The following is a 22,626-nucleotide window of genomic DNA, read 5'->3' on the forward strand; positions in this document are numbered from 1 at the left end:
AAGGATTGGCTGGTGGTAGTTTAAGTATGCTTCATAGTGAATATATAAGCAGCACAAATGAAAACCAGTAGATTATAAAAAAAAAATAGAAAAAGAAGAGAAAACCATTTTGGTGGGGAATGGGAGAAACAGAAGGGATTGGGTAAAAATTAAAGAAAAGTAAATATGATCAAACTACTTTGCATGAAATTCTCAAAAAATAATAAAGATACTGTATTTGTAAAAACAAATGATGTCTTCATTTACCATAGGAATAGGAAGAAGTAGAGTGCTAGAGAGGTCCCCAGAAATCCACAAAGATATCTCCACAATAGACAACTGGCAATGGTCGAGAGAAAGCCCAAGCTGACCTACTCTGGTGATCGGATGGCCGAACACTGTAACTGTCAGGATAGAACTCTCATCCAGTGACTGATGGAAGCAGATGCAGAGATCCATGGCCAAGCCCCAGGTGGAGCTCCAGGAGTCCAATCGGTGAGAGAGAGGAGGGATTATATGAGCAAGAGATATTGAGATCAGGATTGGAAAAAGTACAGAGACAACTAGCCAAACTAGTAGAAACGCATGAACTGGGAACCAATAGCTGAGGAGCCCCCTGGAACTGGACCAGGCCCTCTGGATAAGTGAGACAGTTGATGAATTTGAACTGTTTGGGAGGCCCCAAGGCAGTGGGACACAGACCTGTCCTTGGTTTATGAGCTGGCTTTCCAGGACCTAGGGCCTGTGCTGAGACACTTTGCTCAGCCTTGGTGCAGGGAGGAGGGGACTGGATCTGACTCAGCTGAATCTACCAGGCTGGACTCTCCAGGGGAAACCTTGCCATGGAGGAGGTGTGAATGGGGGGCGGATTGCAAGAGAAGGCTGTGGGGTGGGACGAGGGAGGACAGGGAAATCCATGGCTGATATGTAAATTAAATTAATTATAAAATAAAAATATTTTTAAAAAATAAAATAAATAAATACAAAAAAACAAATGATGTCAGAGTGATTGGAGAAGACACAGGCATTGACTTCTGGCATCCACAAACGTGGATATATCTAAATCTATATACACATGTGCACATGCATGACCATCTATCACACACACACACACACACACACACACACCAGTTTGAAAGATAGCTGAGTGTAGTGGCACAGGCCTTTAATTCCAGCACTGGGGAGGTAAAGGCAGGTAGATTTTGCACGTTCGAGGTAAACCAGGTCTACATTGTTTTATAGAAATTATTTAGTATACTTGAGTTTTAACAACCAACACAAATACTCACTTGATGGCACAGTAAAATCAGAAATATTTGTTTTGTGTTTTTTATGTCAAGAAATCCTTCCTCATACCTATCAATCTTGTTTACCACAATACTTTCTAAAATAATTCCCTCATGACTTTTTGTGAAGCTTCAAATTAATCCATTACTTTTGCATGCCAGATGAGTTCTTATTTGGAAAAGGTATATATATACATATATATATATTTTGGGGGGGGGGTTCGAGACAGGGTTTCTCTGTGTAGCTTTGCGCCTTTCCTGGAGCTCACTTGGCAGCCCAGGCTGGCCTCGAACTCACAGAGATCTGCCTGGCTCTGCATCCCGAGTGCTGGGATTAAAGGCGTGCGCCACCAACGCCTGGCCGAAAAAGTATATTTTATATATACTTTTTACGTATGATATATATATATTATATATAATATGGGGATGCAGAAAGACCCTGTTTCACAAAAAAAAAAAAAGGAAAAGAAATAATCAGGTTTTCCAGTTATTTGTGATTGGTAAATATGGAGTCACTTCTGTTCATCTTTTTATGATGATGATGATGATGATGATTTTTTTCAGGTAGAGTTTCTCTGTATAGTTTTGGCTGTTCTGGAATTCAGTATGTAGACCAGGCTGGCCTCCAACTCACAGAGATATGCCAGCTTCTGCCTCCTGAGTACTTGGATTAAAGGCATGCACCGTCACCACAGGACTTCATTAAATTCTTAAGAAGGTTGTAATAATTCACTTAGTTTATATTTTACATAAGAAATGAGATTTAAACTGCCATTTAAGCTTTGATAAATAAAAAAAGCAAAAGATTGCCTCACAATCTCTGCTATACACTGTTATCTAGACAAAGTGCTTAATAATTATGTAAAAATAGAAACAAGTATAAACAGAGAAATAGTATTTCTGATTGTTATTCTGCCATCAGATAGTGAGTTTTCATTGTTAGTCGTTTACACCTAAGCATACTGAGCACTTTCTATAAAAGTTAATTGAAATAAATATACTATCTGTTACTATATACTACAAGTGAGACAAGGGAAGAAGCTACCAGAATTCCGGCCATAGCCTGTGGCCATTGAGAAGAACCAAAAGCAGAGGACATTGCAGTTGGAGCAAAGGCAACCTCCATTAGTTAAGGCAAGAACAAATGAGATAGCTTCCGTTTACGTTTTTAAGACAGAACCTTCCATTTTATCAATAGAGTTGTGTCGTGACTGGACTCTACTAGTTAGGACACAGACAAGAGAGTTTCTTGGCTTTCCCAGGGAGGCGGTAGAGCTTAAAGAAATTGACATGCTCCGTGAAATAGGTAAGATAGAAACAATTGCGAGTCACTAGTGAAGCAAGCGGTCGTGAGTCATACACATGGAATTCTGGTGTAACTCAGTGTCATATGCTGAATAACTAAAAAATATTTATTAGTTTGGTACCAGAAAATAATACGGTATTAAGACCTGGTTGATACAAATAAGATTTGCATTGGGAAAGGAGGGCTGGCAGGGATGCCCAAGTGCACTGGTGTCTGCAGGTGACATCGAATGAGAGTTCAGAGGCTGCGTCACTGTAGAGCCAGGAGCTTTCTATGTCTTCCTTCGTCTTTCTTCACCCTGTCCTCTCAGACAGTCACTCAATACCTGTCTCTTGTTCTTCTCACAATATCACATTTCACAAATACATGAGACTTCCAAACATAGAAGACTACAGTGAAAAGTTCTCTGAGAAACATATCAGGAGTATTCTGCTTCTGAAAAGGTATTATCTGTTACATAAATATACTTTTTCCAATAAGAAGCCTCATCTGATATGCAAAAGAGTGGATAAAGTTAAATCATCCCAAAGGGACATGAGGGAATTATTTTAGAAAGAGTAGTGGTAAACAAGATTGGTAAGTGTGAGAAAGAATTTCTTGGCATTTATCTCATAAATACATTATTAGTACTGTCTATGTGATGTTGCCTAACGGCTGGCTTTACATACCCCATATATGCATTAATATATTTCCCCGCCAGCCTAAAATAACCACAACCTCAACTCTGTGTAAAAGCATTCGGTTAATTTTAATATTGCAAGTATTATTTATTTGAGAAGCTGAGGATCTGACTGATGGCCTCGTGAATGCTGATAGCATTCTGAGCTATTCTACAAGGCAGGAAATGTAAATTATTTAAATCAGAAAATCTGAGCAATGAATTGGAGCTGAAAGGTTGGCTATAGTGAATTTCTTGCTGGGCATACACAAAACAGGAATGCATTTACTAGCCATAATTATAATCAGTATTATATACATTATTATACTTCAAAAATCTTTCCATAAATCTATACACATCTTCTTACACAATGGAAACTACTAAATATTATCAATGATATGATTTTTAAAAAAGAATAACCAATGAGTTAATATTCATAGATTTAACAAAAGCCTTCCCCTGCTGTCAATATGGGAAATGTAATTTTTTTCAAAAATTATAAAAATGGGGATATTTTCAATTCCTTGTCTTGCTTAAGAAAATGTTGAGAATAAAAATTATGAATTATTTCTTAAAAATACTTTAATACAATTTTACAGATAATATATATTGCTACAATTTATATTTACCAAAACATTTGTATTACATAAAGAAAATCAATAACTATTCAAATATTTACTTTAAAGACATGTTTTATATATATACTTTAAAAGGACATTTCAATATTTTTATGTAAACAATTTAACACTAAAAATTACAACCTAAGTATTGTTTTCTAAGTTAACACTGATTTTTCAAGTTTATATAGTACAAAAGTGATTTGTATCATAGTTGAAAAAGTTCTTTTCATAAAAATAAAGAATAATTTTACTTAGTAGATATCAAAGTTATAAGACAAGTCATGATTTATTAAAAATAACAATGCTTGTGATATGAAAGTGTTACTATCATGATTTTCTTGATATGGTCATTCATACATTAGTTTTTTAAATATCTAATATTTATTGAATGAGATACTTTACAGGAAAGTTTCCTTATTTTGGTTGTTGTAAAACAAATACTTATAGAACTTATGATTTCTTACCATAAAAAAATGTCTGGAAGCAAAATATTGTTTCAGTTAAAACAACAATAGAAATGGCATTTATGCAAAGTTGAATGAGTTTACATTTGATTGTATGTACACATTCATGTAAACCTTTTAGGAAAGATACTGAACGGTCAAAGAACAATGCAGTGGTCCGCTTACCTTAAGGACATCTCCTTGTGCTAAGTGAAATGTCCTGGCTGAGATATTGATGCCCTTCCCTGCTTGAACCTGAAGACTGTAGATGCATTCATGGTTGTTCTCATAGTTCAGTGGGTAATTTGGAGAAAGTAGAATTCCTTCGTCATTTGTTGCGGATGCTCCACATTCAGCTGCATATAAAACAGAATATTGAAGCCCAGTTTAATAGATGGCGCTGCGTTCTCCAGAGAGTTTTGTTTATGGAGTGTAGATGCTTTGTATTTTACCCAGATCCTAATAGGAAGTTACGTGCGGACAAAATTTGTGCCATAGAGGACCAACATGGTTCTCAAAGGAACCAGAGTGCTCTGGAGATGACACACCTACCTGTGGGAATTTATAGTAGTTGTCAAAAAATGTGAGCACCTTCCTTCATACAAAATAATAGTCAAATGCAAAATATCTTCATGAGATCACTTAAATTTGTGGATGTCTTATAAATGCATTAAGCTTATATTTTTATGTAGAAATTTAATTTTAATACTATCTACTTTAATTTTTCCTTTGAAGACTTTGAAAGATTCTTTCCTTCCAATAAGTCTTACTTCCATTCAAGAAATTCAATGGCAATATTGAATTTTTAAAAATTATATAATAATTAAAAATCTAACAAAGCATAATATAAGATATTTAGTATGTTTGAGCCATACAATTATTTTTAGTGTAAGGCACTTCTAGAGTACAGTATAGAGAACTGCTGATTCTCTCTCAGTTACGTGGTACATACTCTACGTGACAAATTTGAGGAAATATGGAACAGAGATTTCTCAGTATATTAAACTAGAGGACTTGCAGCAATATTCCAGAATTGAGCAAGTCTGTACTTTAAAAATACACTTTAGAAATCTTTGCCTTGGGTTTTCTACCTTATCTAATTGCTGACTTCATTAGCATACCTTAGGTTGGATTTCAATGTTCAAAATTAACTGAAGAGGCAAAAACAAAGCAGCAAGCCATTATTGTCTAGAAATAAGATTTTAAAATTATAATTTCTGGGAACAGTAGAAGATGAAGACAACACGATGAAAGATCATGAAATGCTTTACTTTTAAATGCTTAAATGTTACAAAATTAAATTCAAAAAGAGAAACACACCAAAGAAGAGCTGAAACTGTCAAGAAGAAGCAGAGAAAAAGTAGCAAGTGTGAAACATGAGAAATGAACGTGGAGTGCTGACAGCCAAGCAGCCGGGAGGAGGGACTGCATCCCAGCCATTTGACAGAGGTACTCAAAACTAGAGACGAAGACAAGCTACTTCCAATAGTGTTTGTAATGATCTCCATTTCAATTACATCTAAATGTCTTCAAAGAGTGATACCTTTTGGCCTGCTTTCAGATCTATGCATTCATAGCAGCCTGATGAACTGACAAATGAAAAGGTGACACACCAAAACTTAAAGGTCACATGGGTGCAAGGTGGTGAGATATCTTGTTTTCCTAAATGCACTCTTGTAATTCTAGGGTCTCAAGTAGGATTCTGTGCTCCATCAGCCAGGCCACTCTGAATTACAGAGAACATGCATCTGTAGAGCACCACATAAAGCTGGGCATCTTCTTAGAGAAGCATCATCGATCATTTAAATCTTCTTCATCCCTTGCTCTACCTTATTAGAAGCTTTGTGTGCTTCTGGAGACATAAGTGTGTGTGTGTGTGTGTGTGTGTGTGTGTGTGTGTGTGTGTGTGTGTGTAGTAGATAGGCCAACAGTGCATACACTTTCTAGAAGCATAGAATTGTAAAGATATGCTTTTAGATGCAAAATATTGTTACATTTATTTCATACTTTATGACTTAGATCTTTAAATAGACTTTAATGACTTAGATTCAAAATTAGGCCCATTTTGTCCTGAGGCTTGGGCTTGGATAAGTTATTTATGAATGTCTTTATATTTGTATTCTTATAATAAAAATATCTTTCATATATATAAGTATATATAAATATATATATATATTTAGTAATATATATATATATATTACTAAAACTTTAGTCCTTTGTAGGTACACAAAGCCCAAGAATCTAATCAACATGAACAATTTAACTATATGAAGTATATTTGTCTTCACATCACATACATTGGAAAAATAAAATAAGGAGACTTGCCATATTTTTCTTGCCCCAAATCGAAGAACTATCCCAAAGTATAGAAGCGTATTTATTCTTAAAGTCAGAGTATCATTTCTAATGTTAAACGATGAATACATTACAAAGCTTCCTTTCTTTAATTTGAAATTAAAGATGTTACTTTGATTATTTAAAATTCACAATAGCAAATGGCATATTTTGTGAATATTAAGGAAATACTTTTAGAAAAAGTGGACATTTGTTGGCCTTCATAAGATATATAAATTATCAATACAATTCCTTGACTAAACATTGGACCTGTTGATGATTTCTGTAGAAAACAAACACTATTTATAGCACATATGCACTATTTATAGCACATATTTTACTTTAGTATACTTAGAAATGAATTTGACTTGCTGAACAAAAACTAACATGTTGATAAACACAGCTCAAGCTGGATTGGTGTAGAAGAGAGATATGTGCTGACATCTGTTGATAAGAATGACTGCTACAGTGATAAGCTCACTAAGCAGCAAATCCCACAGAACATCAATTCTTCTTGCTTACGGAAAAGCAGGCAAACCCTTGAATCATTAATCTCCATTACTGTGGTAGGAAAATCTGGGCTTGATCTATTTCATATACACAGTCACATATTTTCAGGTAAACTAGCAAAATGATTTTTGGTAATTTGGCTGGGAAATTGGAAAATGTCTGTGATCACAAAAGTTATTTTCAGAATTTTTGTTTTATATGGAAATCATTCATTGCAAGATGTATAACAATTTCTCAGATACTAATTATTTAATGAGGTACCTAATGAGTTGTAAAACATTAATGTAATTGATAATTCTTAAGGACTATTTTTAATATGCTTTTTAGATACAGCTGTATTAATATTGCATTTGTTCATCAGAAAACCTTAGACAATTATACAATTTTCTTCCAAGTATTTTAATACTTAGATTCTTAGTTAAATTTAGAAGGTAGAGATGCATATTAATTCTTCATGTCTCTAATGAAAATGTGAGTATCTCTTTTCTTCATTTAGACATTTTAGTGTCCTATTGTTTTATAGGCAACAGGGGGGTTAATGTATAATAATGCAAACTTGTACATTTAAAACTGTTGTGTATCTTCTTTTAATAATTAATGAAGAAGCTTTAAAAATAATTTTTATTATTCTACAAACATTTGCTTGATTTTCATTTATTCTTCTCTCATATATTACATCACAATAACTGAGTCCTTTCCCTTCACTCTTCCCAGTCACCCCACCCCCACCCCTCTATCTCAGATGTTCTGCTCCTCTGCTTTTCTTAAGAAAAGAGCAGGCCTCCCAGAGATAGCAACCGAACACAACATAACAAGGTGATTAGGCACAGGCCCTCATATCAAGGGTCCATATCAAGACTGGCTGAGGCAACCAGTAGGAAGAAAAGAATTCCAAGTCCCCTGGCCACACAATAATTTAAACAAGGAATATACAGGGAAAAAATATTGAAATCAGCAAGGAAAAAGGAGCCAGTAACATATAAGTTAGACCTATTAGAATTATACATAACTTCTCAATGGAGATTCTAAAAGCCAGAAATGCTTAGACAGATATCCTGCAGACTGGAAGAGACCACAAATGCCATCCTAGATAGACTACTATACTCAACAAAAATTTCAATTACCATAGATGGAGGAAACAAGATATTTCATGATAAAGTCCAATTTAAACATTTCCATCTACAAATACATCCCTACAGAAAATACTAGAAGGGAAACTCCAACCAAAGGAGGTAAGCTACACCCATGAAAATATAGGGAATGAATAACCTCAAGCCACCGAAAACCAAAGGAAGAGAAGTACACACACACACACACACACACACACACACACACACACACACACACACAAAATCACCACCACCACCACCAAAATAAAAGGAATTAACAATTATTGGTCATTAACATTTTTCAACATAAATGAACTCAATTCTCTAATAAAAAGACACAGACTAACAGAATGGATGTGAAACAGGATCCATTTTTATGTGGTATATAAGAAGTACACTTCAACATCAATGATAGATATTACCTCAGAGTAAAGGGCTAGAAAAAGATCTCCCAAACAAATAGGCCTAAGAAGCAAGCTGGTGTAGCCATTCTAATGTCTAATAAAATAGACTTCAAAACTCATCAGATGAGATAGCAGAGGATACTACCTATTCATCAAATGATAAATCCACCGAGAACATTACAGTTCTTAACATCTATGTTCAAAATACAAATGCATCCAAGTTTGTAAAAGAAACATTACTAAAGCTTAAATCACATATGAGCCCCCCCACACACACACCCACACATACACACATTGATAGTGAGAGACTTCAGTACCTCAATCTTCCCACTGGACAGATAATTCAGATAAAAACTAAACAGAGAAAAACTGAAGCTAACAGATGTTATGAACCAAATGGACCTAATAGATATCAACAGCCCATTTCACTAATACACAAAACAATACACCTTCTTATCAGCACCTCATGGAACCTTATCTAAAACTGACTACATACTCCGTCACAAAGTAAGTCTCAACAGATACAAAAAATTGAAATAACTGCCTGCATGCTATCAGGCCAAAATGGATTAAAACTGGATTTATAACAAAAACAACAGAAAGCCTACAAACTCACGGAAACTTAACAACTACTGAATGACTACTGGACCAAGGACAAAAGAAAGAAAGACATTAAAGACTTCCTAGAGTTCAATGACAGTGAATGAACAACATACCCAAATTTGAGGGGACACAATGTTTGGAGTGTTGGGGAGGAAAGTTCATAGCACTAAGCGTCCACATAAAAATATAGGAAAGCGCTCTTATTAGCAACTCAACAGCACATCTGAAAGGTCTAGAACAAAAAGAATAATTATATCCAAGAAAGGAAGTTAGAAAATAAACTAAGGGTGGAAATTGATACAGTAGAATCAAAGAATAGTACAAAGAATCTATGAAACAAGGAATTGGTTCTTTGAGATCAGCAAGATAGACAAAGCCTTATCCAAACTAAAAGACAGATTAACAAAATCAGAACTGAGAATGAGAATTTCTTCTAATGTGTTTTGATCAAATTCAGTCCTATTCTCCCCCTAATTCTTCAATATTCATCTTCTTCCTCCTCATCCCTTCCCAATTTAGTGTTCGTTTTTTTATCCATCCAGTCTAATTTATGGTGCTTATATATTCATGGACAGTGAACAAATAAAAAGGATTTAAAAATAATTTACTTAAATTTTTTGAGATTTTTAAATTTCCTCTTCAACAATCCAATTCATCAACAATAATAAGCTTTTTGTGATTTTCAGACATCACAAAATCAGTAGCTAAAATTCTCACATAAAAAAAATGGTGTATTTTCATAAACTGATGTTGCAATTTCACCCTTCCTTCCATAATAACTTGTTAGGGTCTATTTAGGGACTCATCATGTACTATTAGCAATGGTAGTATCTATGAACTGGGTATGGTGATTCACACCTCTAAGCACAACACACAGGGCACTTAGTATGGTATCCTGTCTAAACAGCCAAAATAAAATAAAACAACTATTAATAACTATAGATACATGGCTATGCATGTTAATTCTTGGGGATCAGGCCTTCATCTTTACGTATTTGGCATTCTAGAAGAAAAGATAAAACCATGAACTGGCACATTCAACGATGTGCAGTTAGAAGTATGGCCCATGTCTGTGGTAAGCTTGCATGACTTAAATGAGGCATGTGCACATTTTAGGGACACCTAGGTGGCCACGTCCGACAAGATGAGTTCGTTCTTGAGGTACACACAGTCCAAGAAGAGGACCAACTCGTGCAAATTGCCCTGTGTTCTCCACCTGCCATTTCACAGCATGCTTTCCAAATGCTTGTCGATATATACATCACAAATAAATGTGGCAGCTTCTTAAAGACAGGATGTACTTCATAGGAGTGGTAAAGACACAAGGATGTTATATTGGTTGTGCTGTTTTCGATGTGAGTTTAAGAAATAGTTGCAAAGACAATCCAAATTTACGCACAGAAATTTCCTGACAGTCACTTTGGGAAATAAAATATAAAAGGGTGAACCTGAACGGCATAATTAAGAGGGATGGAGGCTGACACACCATCTAAAATATTTAAAAGGTATCTATTGGGAACTTGATGGTGATTCGTGGTAGAGTTTTCAAACAGAAAATAATATATATCAGCTTCAAGAAATCCATTCAGCAGTGCTGTGCGGGAATGGATTGTGGTCTTTAACTCCCTTTGGTAGAAAACCTAGAGAAGAGTTGTAGAGTGAATCAGACAAGAGATAGTGAGATCTTGAAATAAAGCTCAGGAGGAAGAGAAGATGGGAAAGGAGAAGTTTTAGAACTTGAAGACAAATTGTTGTGGAAGGGGGAAAGAAAGCCAGAGCTGATGTCTGAGGAGAGGCTTTGAGTACATGTTGAACAGAAAACTCTATATGTGTATTGTATGTGAGGTAGAGAAGTGTGTAAAGAAGCTAAAGACTTACTTATACTTATGAGGTTTATATTTCAAGCCATAAACAAAATGTTTACCAGATATTGATTGAGAAGAAAAAGCAAACAAAGAAAAACAAAAACAACAACCCCTGAATGTAAAGCAATATCTAATATTTTTCATACTCCAGAATTCTAAAATACACTTTTAAACAATGGGAATGACCAGTAAATACTAACATAATCAGGAGTCATGAACAAGAAAGACAGGGAGCCAGGGGAGAGACTAGTCATTCTTGAAATAAAATAGGGTAAGTAGCACTTGTAGAGGACACTACCCACATATATTTCCTTATCAACAAATATGATTACTTTAAATATTATATACCTCTATATATAAAGTGTATCAAAAATCTCAACAGCTAATAATATTTTTACTGTACACTTTATACACTGTACATGTACTTTTTATGAATTTCTCATTGAAGCAAGTCTATATTTCTAAAGAAAATTTGATGGTTGATGTGGCTAGTAATCCACCCAAGAACATAAACAGAATATTATCCTGACCCCAGACACTTAACCCTTATATATTTCCACCCAGAGATGAGCATAATATACTGTCTTACAGTATAAGGACTTCACTTTCACTAGGAAGCTAGATGCTGAGGTAAATCACTGTGCTACAAATCAGATAGCGTAAGAGAACACAGAGGAGAGGTTCAGGAAGGAGTTGTTTCTTATGGCTAGAGAGCATTGAACTGACAGGGCAATAGGTTGGTAGTATTTTCAAGACAGTGAAGAATTATGGTGGATCAAGGACAAGGGGATGGTTACATTCTAAGAAGAAAATTCCATTTAAGGATATTAATTTTCATGCATTGAAAGGGAAAGTAATTTTAGTTTTCTTTAGTCCAAAATGTATTTTTATGCCATATTACTTTGTAACACCCTTAGTACCATGGAAACCTTTTTCTCTGCAATGAGTTGATTATATACTTACAAAGAAATGTAATCTTAGTTCATAGATAAGATGATCAAAACATGCTTCCTTTTTAGAGATTAAAATGCAACTCTCAGATTAAATAGAAATTTAATAAAGCTGATTAATGGGTCATGTAAAGAAAGGACATGGAAGGAAGCAGAATTTCTTTTACATATATTTATGCTGTGTGTTGAGTTTATGATGGTGGGCATGCATACGTCACAATATGTATGCATGTGGCAGTTAAGAACATTCAGGAGAGATTGGGTCACCATTTCCACCACGAGGGCTCCAGAACACGAACTAAGGTCATCAGTCACCCGACTTTGCACAAGAGTCTTTACCTGACAAGCCATTTTGTTGTATATTTGTGCATTTCCTCTCTGCTCCTATATTATATTAGTATAAGCACTGTCACACTACTGTATATGTTTATGTGTGTGTTTGTGCATGTGTGTGTGTTTGTCATGTTTGTGTGTGTGTGTGTGTGTGTGTGTGTGTGTGTGTGTGTGCTGTGTTATTGTTTATGTTACTGTTGAGGAGTGAATGCAGGTTTTTCCTGTCGGGCAAGCAGTGTACCACTGTGATTTGAATGACCCCAGAGGCTCAAATCTTTGAATGATTATCACAGTTGATGGAACTGTTTTGGAAGGATTAGGAGGAATGGCCTTCTTTGGGAAGGAGGTGCATTACTGTAGAAGGGCTTTGGAGTTTCAAGAGCCCAAGCTATCCAAGGTAGCTCTTTTTTTTTTTTTTTTTTTTTTTTTTTTTTGGATCTGATGTAAACTATCAACTACTATTCAAGCAACATGCTTGTTGTTCTGCTGCCATGCTCCCAGCCACAATGGGAATAGACTTTAATCCTCTGTAGCCAGGAGTCCCAAATTAAATGTTTTCTTTCATGATTTCCCTTGGTCATGGTGTTTTTTCATGGCATAGAAATCTAACCAAACGATCAGTTATTAGCATCCTCATTCATCTTTAATAGTTTTTAAATGAAAAAAATCTAAAGTAAGTAAGCTAGTTTGTTAAATGAAACTGATTGCTATTATATTCAGAGATTCCTAACACCTAGTTAAATGGCACAGCTATTGTAATAAGCAAAATTTCAAAGCACATTTTTAAGAGAGAGGTTTATAACATTATAAAATAGTATAGAAAATATTAGGTAAGTTAATGTATTTTTACCAAACCAAAAAAAAAAAATGTTCCTTGCAAATAAAAATCATTGCTACAATATGGGAAATAAGCTCTATATCAAGTAAATCAAGTTAGATTTAATTTCCTACATAGAATAGGAAATTATTTTCAGCTATAAGTGTTTGTCAATTACTGTTGTGTATACTCTTCAAAGCCAATGTTATTTATTTCTTCTAATATATGTGTATATGAACTGTATACAGAAAAATGCACAAACACATATGTACACACATACACAATGTTAAATAAACTTTTTAAAGAGGCAATGGGAATAATACTTCTCAGTATTATTCAAAAGATCTAGAAGTTTTTATTAACTGTTACCAAAGCTTATTTCACACAATTATAACAATTATGCTTACAATTTATTATAAAGAATTTTAGCATAGCTGTCAGTTCAGCCCTTAGTATTTATCAGCTTAATGATTTATATATACAGGACTAGATCTGTGTTTCTTACTTTTAAAGAAAATCAATACCCAATTACCAGAGCAAGAAGAAGAATAAGAGTTTTCCTTTTATAAAGACAAAGGAGTATCTATTTAGATAAAGATCCATATAAATGAATAATTTGTAGTAGTTTGGAAATTCATTGCAATTATCTAATACATCACAGCATCATTAAATCTAAAAATGGACTCACTAAAGATGGTAAAAATGGTTTCATTTTACTTATGCTGCACCAGATTGACAGCTAGGAATAAAAAAAAAAATCTGTCCATGAATGGACATAGATTCTAAGGGAATAGCTTATTATTATTTTGCTAAGCGGGCATAATGTTAAACTGTCACTGACGTACTTTTCCTTATACCCATAGATTAGTACCATTCTCACTCCTCATGAGAGAAGGTCCATCTTTGGAGTAGATGGTGGTTAATGAAGAGTCCAACAGCTGGTCAAAATAATGATGGTAGACTGCACAGCCCTTATTGGTACATCTATATCACACCTATCTCCCCAGGACTCATAGAGTACCATAGAAAAGAAGTCCAAAGGATTGTAAAAGATAGACTGTCTAAAAGGCTGCTGTTGAGTTAACAGGGCAGCAATGTTGCTCTCATGAACTCACAAAAGCTGTCCTTGTATTCACAATATCTGAACAAGATCAAGTCAATCAACATTCTAGCATGAATGGAGGAGGTGGTCACAGGCACCAGACTAGTTGTTGAGTTACTGGCAATTTATGGATGCTGGAGAAGGAAAATTCAGTTATCTTCAGGCCAGAAGTCCTGCTAGGTTTCCTATGCTTCAGTGGATCTTCTTATACTCATGAGCATATTGCCAGCAATAATTTAGCTCAGTGGGTTTTAAGTAAATAAATAAATCAACAAATAAATAAGAAAACAAATAAGAAGAGGGCGTGGACTTTAGGGGAACATCGAAGAGAGGAGTCAGGAAGTGTAGGAAGTAAAGACTGAGAAATTGGTATGAACCAAATATATCAAATACATGTATAAAACTCTGAAAGGCTAAATATACTTTAATTGAATAATTTTTAAGAAGAAAAAAATACAACATGTCTTAGCTCATGATTGCTTTCATATGAAAAGTAGGATCTAGTTCTATAAATGCCTGGTTCCCTCAGCAGCCAAGAGGGAGTCTGCTGACTAACTGATCAAAATCTCTCCCTATTTACAATACGACAGCTAATTTCACTTAGTGGTAGGATGAGGCTGAAGCCAGGCAAAAAAAAGAATACAATACAAGACAAAAAAGACAATGCAGAATTTACTAACACTAAGGTCTGCAGTAATACCCAGTGGCATAATCCATGAACTATGTAGGACGCCTTACCTTTCAAATCCCAAATTACCAAACAGTACTTACACTACTCTATAGACCAAATAAACTTAGCAAATTTATAAAAAAGTGTTTCGCTTGACAGGTCCAGGATACATATCATTCTCTAGAACATACTGATAAACTACCTATTGGGTTCCAAACAAGTCTTAGCAAATTTTGAAAGTTTGTAATTATATCATTTTATTGTCTGGATAAAGTATTCATTAAAATTTGACATCCTTTTATTATTTAAATAACAACAGCAGCAACAACAAAATTCTTCATTGATTATGCACAGAAGTATCACAACCAAACAAAATTTGAGTCAATCAATGATTGACCAACAGTAGCATGAAATTAGAAATCAGTAGGAGTATGGAAATGGGGACATTTATCAATACATGAAAATTAAACATGTGTGTAATAGTGAATAAAAGATGACATCAAAAGGAAATTGAATAAATTTTTCCAAATGGTGAAACAATATTACATTGTGTGTATATAGTATACTTTCTTTATGCATTCATCTATTAACTCATACTTATGCTAACTCGATACCTAGGAATCATATGCCATTATGTACATACATAGGAGAAGGCTCGCTGGATCATATGTTGGTTCTGTTTTTAGGAATGTCCATATTGTTTTTCAGGAAGGCTGTACTAATTTGCATTCCCCCAGCAGTGTGTAGGTGTTCCCTTTCTCTACATTCTCACAAACTCTCGTTACTTTTTTGTCATTTTGATAATACTTGATTTTGATGACAGTTTTAAGTTCTGTGGTCATGCTATTAGAACAAATACTATGAGTAGTGTCATATTTAAATTATGCTCAATAACCTTCTTAAAAATAACTTATTCAACAAAAACTTGTAAAATATTATCTCAATAAAGGGAGAGATAAATAGATAGATGATAGATAGATAGATAGATAGATAGATAGATTGATTGACAGATAAATGATAGATAGAAAGATAGATAGATCAAGCCCAGGGAAATACATGGAAAAAAGCCACTATATTACAGAAAATATTATTATACACCATAATGAGCTCATATGTATCAATTAATTGAAAATCTTGAAAGCAGTGAGATATTGGAAATATTTTATATATATATATATATATATATAGTATATAAAAAATTTACTGAAGTTGAATCATATAAAATAGAAAATAAATAGAGACCATTGTGAATCACATGTGCAGAAATATTACAGAGGACCCAGCTAGCATGTGCAATTATATGTGAACACAAAATAGTAAAAAAAATATCTATTTAGGGATAGGAACAACATAAGCATAGCAGACCTTAATGTATGGATGATAAACAAATGAAGATTTAAAGGAAATGCACACAGGAATAACTGAAAACATCTGAAATGAGCAATATAACTTTATCTCTTAGGAAAATGCACAAACAAAACAATAACAAAAGGAGATATAGTGTTAACAGAGAGAAATAAATAACAAATATCAAAACAGAAATAAATGTAATAGGAAATGAAGAAATAAAAACAAATCAGCAAAATTAAGAGTTGATTTTTATAATGTAAAAATCTGACAGAACTTCAGCTAAACTGAGAATTAATGGAGAGAAGCTTCAAATAATATTAAAGCAGAGCAGGGGACATTACAACTATTAGCATAGAAATATGAAGAATCATGAGATTACTATAATAAATATATTTGAAAAACCAAAGCTAGAGAAATGTATAAGTTACTTATATAAATCTTGCTGAAACTTAGCTATAAAGAACTGTAACTCTAAGCCAGGCTGGTTGCACACCATTGATCCCAGGATTTGAGAGGCTGAGGAGGTGGAGCTCTAGGATTGAGGTCAACCTGGCCCACATAAGTGAAGTCTACTTTCTTGCTAGGTGATTATAGGCTTCGCCAAACTGACATTAAAACCAACCATCAAAACCAGCTACATATTTTATTTGAAGACAGGATCCCTATCAGACTCATGGCTTTTAATATTTTGTTACGATTCAACTTTTGCATGGCCCCTTCCCAGCTAATCTAACACTGTTTTTAGATAGCAGCACATGTGGAATGATTTGTATGCTCATTACAGATGCTAGTTAATAAAACTAAATTCAGAAGTTGTCATGGATAAGATTGCATTCAAAATGGACAATTTGTCAGTACAAAAAATGAAATTTCACTTCAATAGCAGAAATACAAGCATTTAAAATATAGCAAACACATAAAAATCTTGCAGTTATGCTGCAAGAAGAGGGATTTTCCTGTACAGAAGAGACCTTTCTAGTGTGGGAAGTAGATAGAAATAAGCAGATAGATCCCATGGTAACTTATTATGTGATACACTAGAAGCCATATTACATATGAGCAAGTTGAAGGGACACTATTAATAGGAAAATCAGTTTCATCTGTGGATGTCTATCAACATCCACAGGGTATAAGAAACAATCCAATCTTGTAGCAGCAATATGCCACATTAATTTTAACAATTAATTTTTATCTTAAGAGACCCAAGTCCAATGTTCCTAAGGTCCCATTGACAAATTAAAGCAAAATGCTTTCAAAGGTCCTTACAGATCATAGGCGAGTGGTTATTTATAGAATTGTGGCTGCTCCTTTCCAATAAGTAGCACCTGAAAAGCCAGGAGGCATGAGAAGTTTGCTAAAGTCATACAGAAGGATCTCACCTTCTCTAGTCTTTCCTAGGCCCTCTTTGGCAGAGCTGAGTACAATAGGTGGTAGGGAGTGGCCAGAGGCTCCTCCTTGTCAAGTCCAACTTGCATGATCTTTCCCAAGTAGGCACAGCTGGAACCCCCCCCCCCAAGATGTCTGATTCTTGGCTCAGAGGACAGTCACTCACAAGAGCCAGCATGAACATGAATAATAAATCTATTCCTGAACTGGGAGATGGCTCACTGGTAACATGCTTGCCAGGCAAATGTGGAGTCTTGTGTTCAAATCCATAAAATGTGCAAGCAAAACAGCATATTAGCCCTGGTCTGTGATTGTTGTGCTCCTGAAGTGAGATAGGAGGTGGGAAAAGGAAAGTCCTGCCAGCTCCTCAGGAATCTAGCTTGAGATATGAAGTAGTGAATAAAGGCTCTCTCAAATGATGGAGGCAAGGCCTGACATCTGTGTTTGTCCTATGACCTAAAAACATAAGCCTTGGTAAGCAAACATCTACACTTACAGATGAATGTGGACACCACACACACACACACACACACACACACACACACACACACACGCACACGCACACGCACACGCACATGGACTAGAAAGATTTTAAAAAGAGAAGGTAGTTCTTTTTCCTGGTCCTTAGCAGAGTGGTTCCTCTGCAACAGGAGCTGAAGTTAGAGGTTCTCCGAGTAGCCTATTTTCTGTGTGCAAAATCTCCCTTTTGTATCCTAATGAGGTCTGACTAAGACATCAACAGCACTGAGAGAAGAGATTACAGTATGGGGCAACATGTCAGGAGATCATAAATTACAGGAGCAGCTGGGAAATAGCAAGTAAACGCTCCTGATTTCTCCATGGCAACAGCTATGGTTCCAAAGTAAATAAACCATGATTAGACCTAGGGAGCAGCCTTCATCTGAAACGAAATGTGAAGGAAGGGAAAGCATATTGAGTTTGTGTGTATATTTTTAGATAATCTGCATTACAAATAGTTTACAAGTTTAATTTTTAATGCAGAATTAATGTGCTATTAAATAACTAAAAAGGAAATGCCCCCTACGTGTTCATTTAGTATATTGTCAACTACAGATATCTATATTTTTCTTTTTCTTCATCAAAGTTTGTCATAATCTGGTTTTCTTTCTTGTTCTCATTTACCCACTGTTATTGTGAGGAGAAGGGATTGGGTTTTATTTTGTAGAATTTTTTCTATGTTTATGGTTTTTTTTATGTTGTTGTTAAAAGTATGCCATAAACCAAAAATGGAAAGGAGAAATTTGCTTCTTGTGGCAGACCACATATGTGGACATTTAATAATAATTTTATAGTATATCAATATTTTAAACTTGAAATAGCAGTACTAGAAAGGTTAGTAATGGCTCGGTTGACAAAAAATTTAAATTCATGCAAACAGACAAAAAAGTAATTATAGGCTATAGGTCTGGCTAAGTAGTTTAAGAGCACAGGATACTCTAGCATAGGACCTGAACTTGGTTCCCAGCACCAATGTTGGGTGGCTCACTGTAGCTTGTATCTCTAGCTCCAGGGCATCCACCAGCATTGGCTCCAGCTGCTATTTCAATCACTTTCAATTAATCATATACAGGCAGAGACACATAATTTTTAAAAATTAAAATAAAATCATTTAAAAATAATAATTACATATTTTCAGAGATACACTGTAAAAGATGTTTGTTTAGGAATGCCACAGTGTACCCCCTCTTTGTATTAATGGGACAGTTCTGGCATTATTTGACAAACTGATTTTAATCAGACATTCATAATCCTGAAGAAGACCTTTAGTGAGTATTGAGTATTGTGTGGACAGACACACACACACACACACACACACACACACACACACACACACACAAACTCAACTACAGTCCAGTCATTCAATGTGAAGTTATAACCTCTTCAGGAGAGATGCAGATCAAGATAGGGAACTAGGGAGGAACTGGGGATGTCTGAGAAGAATTCTGAAGGCATTTCTGAGGTAAAAGCACAAGGAGTACTGACCACTGCCCTGGGGAAAAGTACTACTGACAGACAGATTAGAAAATGCAGGTGGCCAACGTGTTTGGTGTCTCTAGAGCTTCCCCAGACTGGCCAGTGCATCCAAATCGTGTGTCTAATCAGCATGGGAGAAACTTGCTGCTCCGCTCTCACCTTTGCGGCCAATAGTCTGCTCCTAAATCAAACCATAAAGGATCCTTTCAGGATGTATGTCCTAGAATCTTCTTGGGTTTGTCCATTTAGCAAGCCTTGCTCTGAGCTCTAAAATGGCTTTCTTTCCTTTTCAAGTAAGATCAAAACCTCTTTGACCACTCCCAGAATCCTACATGACATATCTACCTAGTCTCTTCTTCCTCTGACCATGCCTCAGCTGTTCTTCCTGGTACTAATTTCGCTCTGCTCTCTTCTATCAGTCTGAGAAGGAAGATGCCAGGGGACTGACACCAAATGATCCTAAGACATGTAGATTCAATAGATTATCAAGGTCTGACTTGAGTAAGTTCTGGAAGAGCAAAGATACTGGTCATTTTTTTTCTATTATCTTAAGAGTCATCTATTCTAGTTAGGAGTAACTGTCAATTTGGCAAAGCCTTTAGATACATCTTCAGGTTTTCAAAGAGAGTTGCAACAGAGGGATTGTCCAGATGAGACTAGCCTGAGGACATCTCTAGAGGTTGTCTTAAATATACTTGATGTACAAATGTCAAGCCCACTATGGGCAATTCAATGTCTACATAAGCTGTCCTGATCTGTTTATGAATGCTTGTTGAGTATAACCCAGATCTGCCAGCCAGCAAGCAAACAGCATTTCTCATGTATCTTGCTATATTTCTTAGGATGTGAATTAAGTTACTATTCTAGTTTATTAGAGTTTGTAAGTTGATATATACCTTTCCTTTCTTTAGTGGCTATTGATTAGGGTGTTTTATTACAACAGCAGATATAAAACTAAACCATAGTCATTGCAAATTACATTTGTTGTAAAAATGGTTTCTGAGCGTTTTTTCTGATATTTGTGATAAGAATATCAGAAAAATAAAAAAAAAGGATACTATTAGAATATAATTTACAAAATGCATGTAAAATGGCTAAAATTTATGATAATTTCATGACATAACATTGTATTATCCATAAAATGTTAAAAATATCAATGAGCAATTTACAAAGGCACTATTAAAGCAACATTATATATACTATATTGAAAAATGTATTATATGGAAATGTATATGTATAAACCCCTCTCCTCTACAATGAGCTCTGAAACTTGGGAAGGAGGGATGTGATGGAGATGCCCTATTTAAGGCCGAACATTCTTTTGTTTATTCACTGCACCTTAAACAGATCTGGGTTTCCATGTTAATTGCAATATATTGCAAACAGAGTCATAGAATTAATCAGTGGGTCTAACAAAAAAGTCAAGGAACGTCTCAAATAACTAACAAAATATGAACAAAAATTACAAAAAGTTTTTAAAAATCCACTAGGGGTGATCAAGATGGAATGAGATAGGAGGTAAAATAATTTGATGTGTAGCCTAATGACCTGAGATCATATATCCAGCAGAGAAAGGCAATACCTACTCACAGAAATTGTCCTCTGAACTCTATGGAACTACTCACCTGCACTTAAACACACACACACACACACACACACACACACACACACACACACACACACCTACATACAATTTTTAAACCAATTGTTCTGAATTTAAAAATCTTTAGAATGTTTCCCCAATGCTTCACCTTGTTTAGTGTTGCCTCTATAGATATGATTTATGACAGTTTGAATTGTGGCATCTTTAGCATTTTAAAATGGTAGTACACTCTTTAACCTCAACTTGTCAAATTTTCAAGAACTTTTATGAATGACAACGAAGATGTTTAAGGGCGACTAACAAACCTTTAGATGTTCTTCACTAATTAAGTTATAAACTTTCCAAAATATACACTTAAGACTAGTATGCTCAGAAGGGCTATTTTCTTAATTCACCTGATGGTTTACATATTATAGTTGGGGGTTTTTGTTATATACAATAGACATGTGAGTATAACATTATAGATATGGTCATATATGATTGAATCTTCTTCTGAGAGAGGGATGAGAGAAAGAGATAGGTAGATAGATGTGTGTGTGTGTGTGTGTATGTGTGTGTGTGTGTGTGTGTGTGTGTGAGAGAGAGAGAGAGAGAGAGAGAGAGAGAGAGAGAGAGAGAGAGAGAGACTCATAAAGGTAAAAGACTTACATGTAAGTTTGAATCCAGGAAAAGTTGTATCTCTGAGTTTCTCTCACATCTTAGTTCAGCACTAACAACCTCACTTATCTCTCACCAAAAATTCATATTATAAACATCACAAGTTTGAGACCATGAGATTCTTCTTGTTTCTGAATAGTCAATATATTATATTCCCTCTTCAAAATGTGCATGTGTACTCTTCATAATCTGCTCACACTCACCAGACAAGAAAATTACTCTCCCTTCTTGACCTCTTTGTTCCCTGCCCCCACGAACCATATTCAACAGCTCACCAATATCTATCCTTCAGAGAGCTTCCGACTTTGTTTATGTTTTTTGTTTTTGACATTAGTCTTCTGCAGTTACACTTGTTCTTCAGAAGTTGCTCTACTGAGTTAATGACAATGGTCACAAGCTCCATATATATAAAATTTTAATTGAAAAGGTCAGCAAGAAATTGATGATCTAAGCTTGGATTTGCATTTCGTTTTTGTTTTTTTTTTTTAGTTCAGTGATTTTTCCAACTTAGTAGAAAATTACTTGATACCTTTAATTCTTTAAAAGCATTCACATTTAAATTGATTTATTATTAAAATAATTTCTATTTGTGAGACATTTATGATGCTATTTTGTATTGCAAAGTAAGAATTAGAACATTAGGGTA

General features: G+C 34.9%; 1 protein-coding gene across 6 annotated transcripts in view; it reads right to left on the minus strand.

The window, feature by feature from the left end:
• Window positions 1-22,626, minus strand: part of Csmd3 (CUB and Sushi multiple domains 3) — a 1,154,880-nt gene that overhangs the window by 318,141 nt on the left and 814,113 nt on the right. For all 6 annotated transcript variants that reach the window (XM_028867965.2, XM_028867960.2, XM_028867959.2 and 3 more), the window contains one exon: window positions 4,479-4,648. In XM_028867965.2, coding sequence (XP_028723798.1) covers window positions 4,479-4,648 — 170 coding nt within the window. The remainder of the gene's footprint in view (window positions 1-4,478; window positions 4,649-22,626) is intronic.

Source organism: Peromyscus leucopus, chromosome 20, assembly GCF_004664715.2.
Source record: "Peromyscus leucopus breed LL Stock chromosome 20, UCI_PerLeu_2.1, whole genome shotgun sequence".
NCBI lineage: Eukaryota > Metazoa > Chordata > Mammalia > Rodentia > Cricetidae > Peromyscus > Peromyscus leucopus.